Source organism: Trametes versicolor (genome assembly GCF_000271585.1).
Source record: "Trametes versicolor FP-101664 SS1 unplaced genomic scaffold TRAVEscaffold_10, whole genome shotgun sequence".
Classification (NCBI taxonomy): Eukaryota; Fungi; Basidiomycota; class Agaricomycetes; order Polyporales; family Polyporaceae; genus Trametes; species Trametes versicolor.
The window spans coordinates 926,046-936,747 of record NW_007360330.1 but is presented as its reverse complement, the minus strand read 5'-3'; the positions used below and the strand labels follow the sequence as shown (position 1 = coordinate 936,747).

The window sequence follows — 10,702 nt, the reverse complement described above, 5'->3', positions numbered from 1 at the left end:
CTCGTCTGCTCCTCCTTTTCCTCTCAGATATCTCTTCGGGCAAAGAACTCCGGATCCGAGTAAACTCTTTCATGTGCGGCGCCTTTGGAGCCTTTGGATCCTTTGGGTCCCCGGGCATCATCATTGCAGGACCCACTCCCTGTTCGCATCGCACTGGCCAAAGCAGATTGGTACTCATAATTAGCTACCAAAACCTTGCGTTCGCGCCAATGTCCAATGTTTGTGGTCTGTCTATCGCTCATCGGCCTTCACCTTGTGCGTTACATTGTCATACGTCCAGGTATCAGTGCATACAAAGGCTGTTCCGCCCAGTCCGCAGGCACTATAAATACTCTGACTCCATCTTAGAGTCGCAGTATAGTCTCTGTATCCTGCAACTACACTTTTCACGCACCCCAAGCTCCTCTACATGGCTTCTGTCGACACCGAGACGCCCTCCGCTCTCCACAAGCAGCTCCTGGAACTGCAACGCGGGATAAGGGAGATGCAAGACAACTTGAACCTCGACTTATATCAGTAAGCCTGAACCCCTTCTATTTCAACTATGTTTGACTTTGGTGCGATCTCATTAGACGCGTCGGCCTGCCTGTCGGTGGGGACCTCAACGCGTGGCGTGAGAACCTCCTCGATGAGCTCGCCGTGATGTATGCAGCAGATTGCGCAGATATCTTGCAGAAGCTTCGAGGCATGGCGGAGACTGCTCGCTCCGCCGAAGACGACGGGACCATACCTCGAAAACTCCGGGAAGCTGCTACGCTCACTCTCGGGATGCAAGCTACTGTTGATCAGGTATGGCGTGTGTTATAATGGGCTCGCATCAATTTAACTGATGCATATATATAAGATCCATGTCGCCTGGGCAAGGACTACGGCCTTTGCGAGCCAAGAGACCCAGCTGCAGATGGCTAGGGAGCTGGCTACGATGCGCTCTTCTATTTCACAATTCGACCACGCACGGAAGGTCTTGGCTGCTCGCTATAGCGACATGTTGCGTCTGGCGCACTTCCTCGAGGTGCCTGAGGTATGTCAATTTTTCGGTGCAATAGCGTGCTGTGCTCAGCCATTTTCCTATGCTATAGGAGCAATTCGAGGTCTTTCTGGACCCGCTGAAGCATCCTTTGGGGGATCAGGCTCATGTCAAGCTTGAGCGAATCTGCGACAAAATACGGGGTGTGCGGGAAGAGCGAGATATGTTCTCACAGCATGCATTGCAGATCTCTGCGAGAGTACCGACCATCGGTAACAATCTCAGTGTATCAGAGGAGAGACGCGTTACGCTCTCTGACATGGAGCACCTCCATGTTCTCCTATTCAAACACTTCGCTACACAGGCCGACATTCAGGCTGATTTGTCGGTATGTGCTCACGAAATGCGGAAATGGGGCTGTACTCTAACTCGTTAACACCATTCCAGCTCTTGAAGCTCGACCTCAGGCCATGGTGGATGTCCTTGGCGTGCCAGGATGGGGTTGATATAGACGCGATCGACCTAGCCATCGTCGAAGGTGACGCCAGACGAATCCGTGCTGATGTAGACAAGCTCGTGGAGGTGCGCATGCGTTCACCGTCGCTTCCTTCGGCATCAATGTCCTTACACATTATACAGAACCAAACTGAGTCCCAGCGCATAATGACTCATGTTCTCCAAAGACAGGAGACTGTTGCGTCGCTCGGAGAGAGCCTACAGAGCATTGATGCCAGGTTGTCCTCGCTGGAGGATTCGTAGCGTGAGGATCGGATCCCACATGGGGTGGGGCAGGCTGCCGAGGATGCGCGTCAGAACGTAGAATACCCCCGTATGCCCATTTTGCGACCCCACTTGGTTTGTTGAATATCGAAGAATGCATCTTCAGCTTTGGATCGACTTGCTTATCGGTTTTTGCAAAGAAAGACGAGTCACCACGAGCCGGTTACGCCACAAACACGCTTGCGTGAGTATTAGTACGTGTATATGCCCCTCGTGCTCGCTCGCTCGCTCGATATGTGAACAAACCGCATTCGTTTCGACGCGCAGTGCTCCCTGTAATAGGAGATAGGAGAATCAAGCGCGCGAATGAGAACGAGAGCGGGGGTAACGGGCCGGAGCCCCGCGCCGGACGTGGCCGTGCGAGAACGAGGTGAATTCGGGTCGTAGACGAGGTACAGGGCTACTAGCGATAGGAGCGACGGGGCAGGGATCACCGAGGGGAATGAGCTCACCGTGCCAAGATAGGGGCTGGGCGTTGAGTAGCGGTCGAGCACGATCCGAGCGGCTGCAGGTACTCATCTCCGCCGCAGGTCGACGTTGTCCCAGGTTAGTCAGATTTCTCTCCCTCGCTGACACTGTTATTAACTCGAGATTGTTGCAGACGTTGTGATTCCGCCGCGTCGCTATGCGACCCGCATGTCTACGCAGGTGGCTCGTCCTGCAAAGGCGGCAGGCTTAGTTCCACGCACTAAGGCCGAGATCACCTTTGCAGCCGCTGCGAAGAAGGAGCAGAAGAACGCCAAGGCCCAGCGTGTGACGGAAAAAAAGGCCCGCGTCGCAGAGGGTGTCGCAAAACTCGGCCGCTTGCAACAAGAACGCATTGCGGCTGACGCCGATGAAGGACGCGACCTGCGCACCGCCCGACCTGTACAGGGTGATGGGCCAGGGGCGCAAGAGGTACGTCCACTCCGCGCGCATCTTCTGTCGCTACTGGTGTGACAGGTTTGGTACGATGCGGCGGAGCGGCGGGGTCCACGGTGACCTGTGACCGCGCCCGTCCGGAGTGTTCCGGACGCACCAGATAGAAGACGCTAGCACGCCCATCGAGTCCTTCGCGTGCTCATTGCAGTTCTGCTGCGACCGCAGCATGATTTCGAGCACGGGCGGGAAGCCCCACGCGCGCGCCCAGGCCACGCGCCGAGGCAGCTGCGCGCGCGGACTCAGGCGATGGGAAACAGGAGCTGGTACGTACCTTCTCTCGATCCTCGACCTCTCGGCTGACGATGTCCGGGTGGCAGACGCCTGACGTAGCGGCGGAGGACGGATGCTCGGGGCAGGCATACTGTGCGTCGCCAAGAGCAGATCCAGAGCGAGAACGAGGTGGTGTAGCGAACGTCGAAGGTCGTGGTGGAGAGCAGCAGGATAGCGGCGCGAGACTTCGCCGTCTCGAGTGTGTGGAGATAGGCGCCAGAGGCCCGGAGTGTGCCTGACGCGTTGAGGCGTCAAAGGCTTTGTGGCGTCCCGCGAAGCGAGTTGTGCTCGCGCTCTCATCCTCCCGCAATATGCGACGGCCAATGTCGAAGGGAGATTTCACGTCGCGGCGGCGGCCGGTGAGACGGGCGGTCCACGCTGTACAGGCGATCCTCTGGACGCGCTCGGGTGGAGGGTTTCAGGGCAGCTGAAGGAAAAGGTAAGCAGCTCACTCCTTGAGCACCTACGGCTGAAATATCGTAATCGAGCAGCACGTATACGGCGGGAAGCGTCAGTTTCCAGCTGCGGTTCTACGTAGAGCCCACACGTGAACACTGGCCCGGCCGGCGGAGTCATATGCGATGCACTCCGTGCGGGATTGCCCGTGCGGCCAGCCCCGGAAAATGTGAGTATCATACCTGCCGTGAATGCGTGCCGGTCGCTGCCAGCTAGCTAACGTTACGGTACGCCCGCGTCTGCAGGCAGCAGCGATTTCCGGAATGCGCTGGATGCCTCCCTGGCACTCGAGAGTGCCCATTCCGGCAGCCGGCGGTGTATCGGTCACTCTCCTGCGACGGCGACAGAGTCTCGAGCACGGCGAGCGCCCTCAAATCCCGCACGCGTAACGAACGCCTCGCATTCCGCCCGCCCGCCCGAGCAGTCCAAGACGGTACGTACGGCGCCTGTCAAGTTGCAGAGATCCTAGCTGACAGGTCCAGCAGACAGACGGTGGATTCGACGTCGGCGGGGAGAGAGACAGAGCAAGAAGAAGTGGCAGGAGGTCGGAGGAGTCGCGGAAGCAGAAGGAGAGCGACGGCACGAGACTTCGCAGTTTCGAGTCGTGTCAGAATAGGCGCCCTCTGTCCGCGAAGTGTCCTGGGCCTCTGCGGCCGTCTTTTGCGCGGACGGCTCTGTAGTACTTTTCGTAGCTATATTCGTGCACAATACGAGTCTCGCGCGTTTTCAGCCCACCCCGAGTGCGAAACCGAGCCCCGCCAAAGTACCTCTCCTAGTGCCCCCCAGCGCCAGTTAGCACCCATTATTCTCGCAGAGTCCCTAGTTATTTCCCTGACAGGAAGTCAGATCCAGCGAGCAAGCGAGATCCGACTCCGTCCGCGCGCAGAGCACAACTCCCCCGTCGTCCAACACTGCCACCGCCAACGAAATATATTCCCGCCCACATACACCTCCGCCCACGCCTAAGCCGCGTCGTCCACCCTCGAGCCCCCGTTCCGTCCAGCACATGTCCTCCCGCTCCTCACGCCCCCGCGTCCGGACTCCCAGCCAGCCAATTCAAGAAGCCGTCTATATCCATCATCTGCCCATACCGAACCGCCTCGCTCTCCATTGATCCTGAATTCTCGTCTTCGCCTTCGCGTCCCTCGGCGAGCGGGGCCGGCAGCGCATCCATCGCCACGAAGGATCGCATCAGGTTGTTTGCGATTCCCATCGCCCGCGCCTTCGCACCACATATTGGTGGGTACCCCGGTGGCGGGCTGGCGTATCTTGGGCCCTCTTCTGCCGCTTGGGTGCTTCTGTGTGGACATGAGCTCGGGGAAGCTACGAAGCCGACCGCGAAGCGCAAACAGAGGCGAGGACACACCGTCGATTCTTCCCCGACCTTCCGACGCGCCACCGCTCGGGCGCTGCGTCTCCAGGTCCGTCGCCAGCGCCGGGGTGATCTAACGCAAAGCAGGCACGCAGGCGCATTCGCGCATAGCGTTCGACGCGATAGGCAGTCGGTCAGCACAGGTCCGCGTCCATAAAGCACGGGAAAGAGGATGTCTGCTGACCATGTGCGACCGGTCGGAGGCAAAGTGATCAGGATACACGTCGGCGCGTATGACTCTGAACACGCTATGCGAGATCGTGCTACACGCAGGGAAGCAGAGGGAGGGCGATCTGATGAGTGCCGTGGGGACGCGCGGGGACGCGTTTAGGGCGTGCGGGGCGTACCTGTGGAACCTCTCGTCGACGCAGCTGCGGGCGCGCACGGCGGCATAGGGAAACGTCCCCACGATGTAGTCTAGCGCGGTCAGCATGCGCAGCGGACGTGCGCGGCATCAGGAGCGCAATCGTGTGCCCACGCGCGCACGCTGAGCTCGAGCAACATGATTATCCGAAGCCGTCACGGCGGGGATTAGCTCGCTTTCGCCCTCTCAGACAAGGCGACGCAAACAGCCACCTTTTCGTTCGCGTTCGGGGCCAGACGCCGAAAAGGTAGCCGCGCCAGTGGAGTTGCGTCGCCTTTTCTACCATAGGGAACGTGATAATCCCCGCCGTGCCTACGATCAGGGCGGAACGCTCACCTATCCACGAGCAGGGCATAGGCAGGGTCGTGTCAAAATCGTAGACCCAGGCATGGCGCTCCGCAAGGCTCTGCGAGTCCGACTCGGGCGTGGGGGCGCCATCAGACCCGGGGTCGAGTGGGGTGCGGGGGCGGGGTAATAGAACGAGTACGACGTGATAGTCCCAGACGACGACGCCACTGGGTGTCTTCTGGCTCCAGAGAGCGACCTAGACGGTGGAGGAGGTGCGCCAATGTCCGATGAGCGTCGGCGCCGTACAAGTAGGTAGTCGTTGGCTTAAGAAGGCCCTGCAGACTTTAATACAACAGCTTTCATATTGATAGACCGCTTTTGCTCGCATGGAGCTTGGAGCACCGGGACGCCCTATAGCAAACGCGACAGCTTCATTCCGGCGCTGGTGCCAATTTAACGATATGAAAGATGCTGTAGCCACTTTGAAGTGCGGTGGAGAGAAGGTAATTGAATCACGGACCGTTTTACCGCCGTTGGAGATGAAGACGACGTAGATCTGCCACGGCCAGGGCCCACGGTCGTCCGCGGTGGAGTCGGTATCCGAGAGTTGAGTAAACGCTTGCGCGAGGAGGTAGATGTTCTCTTCAGAGTAGCAGGAGGTGTAGACGCTGTCAGGAGGCAGTGGTGGCGGAGAGGTGTCGGCGTCGGGGAAGAGTGATGGCGGAGGCGCGTCATTTTCGGACGGAAGGGGTGGCGGAGACGTGACCACGAGGGCCCATTACCCTGCGCTATTTACAGGAACCATCCTATAATACAATGCGACTCGGCATGCTTCGCTTGAGTAGACCTGTGGTAGCGGGAACGACTCGTGTGCCGGTGCATAGTCGTGACTTCGTGATAAATGGTAGTGGGTGGTGGGATAACAGTAGGATGATCTGCGCGGACCGATTAGAGTGACTGAGTTGAGGGAGCGGAAAGAGGGATGGCGGGCGAACGCGGAGCGGGATGGCGAGCGGGAGGGAGGAAGCGCGACTCACAGTGGGTATAGAACATCACAAGGGGTATGGAGGGTGATTACATCACTGGGCCTTGCACTGCTTCCCCGAGGACGGGACCGCGGAGGGTAGAGGGACCTGGTCGATGCCCCATGACCCCTTGCCATGGAACGCGTCCACGAACTTCTTCCTGAGCAGGATGTCCTCGAGCTCTGGCGAGGAGTGCTCTGGACGGAAGGGGACGAAGATGGGCTTATGTCCGGATGACTTGGGCGCGGCCCGCTTGGGCTGTGGCGCGTAGACGAGGGAGGTGGTGAGGATGATGGGGCCCTGGCCGTTGTTCGCGGGGGACGCTTTCGATGGCGAGTGGTGGGGGTACTGCGAGGGGGCGGCAGGCTTGGGGAGGAGCCCGGAGTTGTTGGTGAAGGGGTGGGCCGCGAGGGGGTCGAAGGACTTGAGCACGGAGTTGGACATCGTGTGCGGTGAGAGTGGTATGTGGTGAGGGTGATGAGTGGTGGCTAAACGCGGGACTCAGGATGCGCAGGGGTGAGAGCAAGGGCGAGATGTACAAGTGGGGATGGGATGAGGGGAAAGTGGAGCAGGAGTGCTTATACTCGGATGGCGATGAGGGAGGATAGAAGAAAGAAGCATAGCGAGCCCTGGCTAAGGCCCGCGCAAAGGCTCGTGCCCGACGCAACGGACGGAAGAGAGGGCCGGGAAGGCAAGTGAGTAGAGTGAGTGAGTGAGTCGTCGGTTGAGCCAGCGATCGACGCGCCCCACTTCGGCTTTCACGGAGTCGCCATGCAGGCGTCCGACGTGCCCCTGCCTGACTATTATCGGAACTCCAGTCTTTCCACTGTCAATCTACTTTCCTCGCTCTCTCTTTGCGCGAATGTCTCTTTTCGCCCTGTCGTTGCGTAGCTTTCTCATGCTGCAATTCCGACCGCTGGCCTTCGGGCAGCATACACCGTACTCCCACCGTCATTCGGAGCATAAGGGTTAAGCGTCGTAAGCTGTGTACCTATATGAAGAGGCTAGACGACAGCCGTGAGCTGATAATTGGCGTTACGCAGTTGACGTAACGACTCACCGGGGAAGCTCTATAGTGTCATGATTGAATCCGCGTTGAGAGGACGTGACCTTTTTCTTCTCTTTTTGCGCGACGGAGACAACGACCACGAAGGATTTCTGCCATGGCGCGAGTCATCGGACGGGCTCCTTGGTCTGAATCGCTTGCCGTGCGGGTTGCGCAGCTCCGAGTCGCCGAACGCCCTGTTACACGCCCTTGAGACTTGCGTCAAATCTGAGGGGCTTCTCGACCGACTCACTCATGCAACCAGGCATTGACATCGGCCTTGTCGGCCTCTGATTTTGGAGTGGTCAGAGTTGCCATGACTTGCGGGCGGAGAAATCCGCCAACGAGGTCATCGCATTTGTCTGACCACTGGCGGAAGCCCGAGCCTGTGGTTGCTCCCAGGAGCGTGGCGTCGTGGCTCGCATCCTGCCGCGAGGCTTCGCGCTCAGCGTGATCGTACTAGAAGTGGTTCGTTCAGACGTTGGGGGTCTCTTGACTTGGCAGAAATGGAAAGCGTACCCGATCCGCGGTACTCCCGCATCACCGCATGCGGTATCCACGACCATAGCCATTCCGCCATCGTCCTGTCCTGTGGGGGGAGATGATATAGTTGATAGCCCAGAGGACCGCCTGCACGATGAGATGAGAACCCCGTAGCGTCCCGAGGATAAAGCTGCCACTCACCTGCGGGCCTTCCTCCACGGGAGCCTTTTGCTTACTGGGATAGACTCTTGCGCATAGGCCATGGTAGGATGTTATGGAGATAGCGGGGTGACAAATCGGGTCAGTTTCTGAAAGAACTCAGCTCGCATCGTCTTAGCTTTTACTATACAGCTCTCACCGTAAAGACGTCGGTAAAACGCGCTAAAGACTGGTGAATGGTTTGACCGACTTCAAGTTTGAACGCGTATAATTTTCCGCCCGCTATCGATTGGCGGATGCAAGTGTACAGGCTGAGCGCTGAGCAGGTAGTAACTCAGAATACGTAGAAGAGGAGGTAGAAGAGGAGTAACCCTAGCGGCGGGCACCGCCGCGGGCGCTTGCGTGACTTGTGCGGTGACTTCGGCGCCCGGTCACAATCCCCGACGCCCCCTGCCAAGAACGTGGTCTTTCGGCGGCACCCACGACTGCAGTAAGATGCCCCATGTATAAGCTCACCACGCATGGAATACTCACGTCATAGGATGGGATATGCGGCATGTTGAAATTTAAGCCGGCGCAGTACTTCCTCCCTCGCGGTGATCGCCTTGAATACCATGACTCGGTGCAGAAATTGCGCCAGAACCGATTGCAATCAACATGACAAACATACAAAGCACAGTGCACATAGTAGAGGACGCTCTCAAGTAAACCGAATGCCCATGTCGGAGTCACCTACGGATGGCCCAGCCACAACAACGCCCCGCGGACTTCCTGCACGAGTGCACCGATTCCCCTCTGGTAGTCGATGATATCGACCAACAAGCTCTTCACCTGCGCTTGCTCCTGTGATCAGTAGGTGAGCAGGAAACCGAGATCTAGATATTTTATAATGGACAGACCTCGACGAGGTTCATCACTCCATTACGCACTTCCTTGCCTATGGCGGTCGTAAGAATAAGGTCAACCACTGACACCGTAGCGTGGTCTTCGGTCCTCAAAGTCTGGCGAGCCTTGACCTCGTTCTTGAGGTGCTACAAGCGGATGAATCTGAGTACAGGTTCACGATGAAGTTGACCGCCCGCATACGTACTCCTAGATCTGAGACAAGTCCCGCTTGGGTGTCGAATTGCCCGTAGAGGGCAGCGTGGTAAGCCTCCATCTCAATGATCATTGCACATCTATCCTCCTTAGATGTTTGGAGCTCGTACCAGACCTCCGTAGCGTCGTGAGAGAGACGCCGGACAGCTTCGCTGACCGTGTCTCTCTCGTCGAACAGGGATCGGACCTGGTCGCAGAATCGCTCGGCCAAAGTCCTAGCATGATCGCTCATGGGGAGCTTCAGCGGGCTGACGAAGGCCTCAAAGGTATCCTTCGGAGCGGGATTAGCTCTAGGTATCAATCTCTTCACTGAGCCTGCGCACCTCAGGGACTCTGAGTAGCTCGCTAACCCGCTGCACATTGTCAAAGGCAGTGCGCAGGGTTAATTCTCGGGCGCGGAACTGATGTACGGTGCCATCGAGTTTGGCGAGTTCTTGGAGCATGAATGGGCGCGTCTCAGGAATCATCAAATCTTTGATACTTTCCCAATCTTCACGTAGCTGCAAGAAGAGGAGTTCAGCTTGATGGCCTCATAATATATGAGATATTAGTACCTGACCAACGTTGGATTCTATGTCGTTCGAGAGCCCGGCGACTGAGTCGAGCAGAAGGGTGACAGTTGCGGGTTGGCGGTTTCGAGCGACGTCTGCGGCGTGACGCAACCGACGCAAGGTCTGGGCGGAGTTAACAGACCACTGCAGGGAGCATTCCTGCAAAACATCTGTGCGCCACGCCTCCATGTCGCAGCCTCGGGTCACGCCGAAACAGCTAAAACGAATACATGCTCCTGGTCAGCTGTCAGAATACGGGCGAAGGTGTTTGGGCTTTACCGGAGCGAATCGTTGTCCAAGTTGTCTTGCATCTCCCTTATCCCGCGTTGCAGTTCCAGGAGCTGCTTGTGGAGAGCGGAGGGCGTCTCGGTGTCGACAGAAGCCATGTAGAGGAGCTTGGGGTGCGTGAAAAGTGTAGTTGCAGGATACAGAGACTATACTGCGACTCTAAGATGGAGTCAGAGTATTTATAGTGCCTGCGGACTGGGCGGAACAGCCTTTGTATGCACTGATACCTGGACGTATGACAATGTAACGCACAAGGTGAAGGCCGATGAGCGATAGACAGACCACAAACATTGGACATTGGCGCGAACGCAAGGTTTTGGTAGCTAATTATGAGTACCAATCTGCTTTGGCCAGTGCGATGCGAACAGGGAGTGGGTCCTGCAATGATGATGCCCGGGGACCCAAAGGATCCAAAGGCTCCAAAGGCGCCGCACATGAAAGAGTTTACTCGGATCCGGAGTTCTTTGCCCGAAGAGATATCTGAGAGGAAAAGGAGGAGCAGACGAGCGCAGACGATGCGACAGAAGCGTGGACGAGACTTATTCACAGCCTGAAGTGAGTAGCATGCGCTAGGGCTGACATTAAGCAGATTTTACGAGGAGGTTGATCGAAGAGGCGCAGTGTAAGTCATGACG

At 57.6% G+C, this 10,702-nt stretch overlaps 3 protein-coding genes across 3 annotated transcripts; 1 reads left to right on the top strand and 2 right to left on the bottom strand.

The window, feature by feature from the left end:
• Positions 1-409: 409 nt before the first annotated feature.
• TRAVEDRAFT_22742 (uncharacterized protein) lies at positions 410-1,726 on the top strand (the record flags this gene model as incomplete). Its single annotated transcript, XM_008043527.1, has 6 exons — positions 410-516; positions 573-789; positions 845-1,021; positions 1,080-1,355; positions 1,415-1,549; positions 1,607-1,726. 6 exons carry the CDS (start codon positions 410-412, stop codon positions 1,724-1,726), a joined length of 1,032 nt encoding a protein of 343 aa, XP_008041718.1.
• A 2,689-nt stretch (positions 1,727-4,415) lies between these two features.
• Positions 4,416-6,887, bottom strand: TRAVEDRAFT_22741 (uncharacterized protein; the record flags this gene model as incomplete). Its single annotated transcript, XM_008043526.1, has 7 exons — positions 4,416-4,717; positions 4,761-4,839; positions 4,951-5,029; positions 5,114-5,183; positions 5,467-5,674; positions 5,939-6,086; positions 6,502-6,887. The coding sequence occupies 7 exons, from the start codon at positions 6,885-6,887 to the stop codon at positions 4,416-4,418; spliced, it is 1,272 nt and encodes a 423-aa protein (XP_008041717.1).
• Positions 6,888-8,862: 1,975 nt separating this feature from the next.
• Positions 8,863-10,165, bottom strand: TRAVEDRAFT_22740 (uncharacterized protein; the record flags this gene model as incomplete). Its single annotated transcript, XM_008043525.1, has 6 exons — positions 8,863-8,973; positions 9,030-9,161; positions 9,221-9,499; positions 9,552-9,728; positions 9,783-9,996; positions 10,059-10,165. 6 exons carry the CDS (start codon positions 10,163-10,165, stop codon positions 8,863-8,865), a joined length of 1,020 nt encoding a protein of 339 aa, XP_008041716.1.
• Between the last annotated feature and the right edge of the window lie 537 nt (positions 10,166-10,702).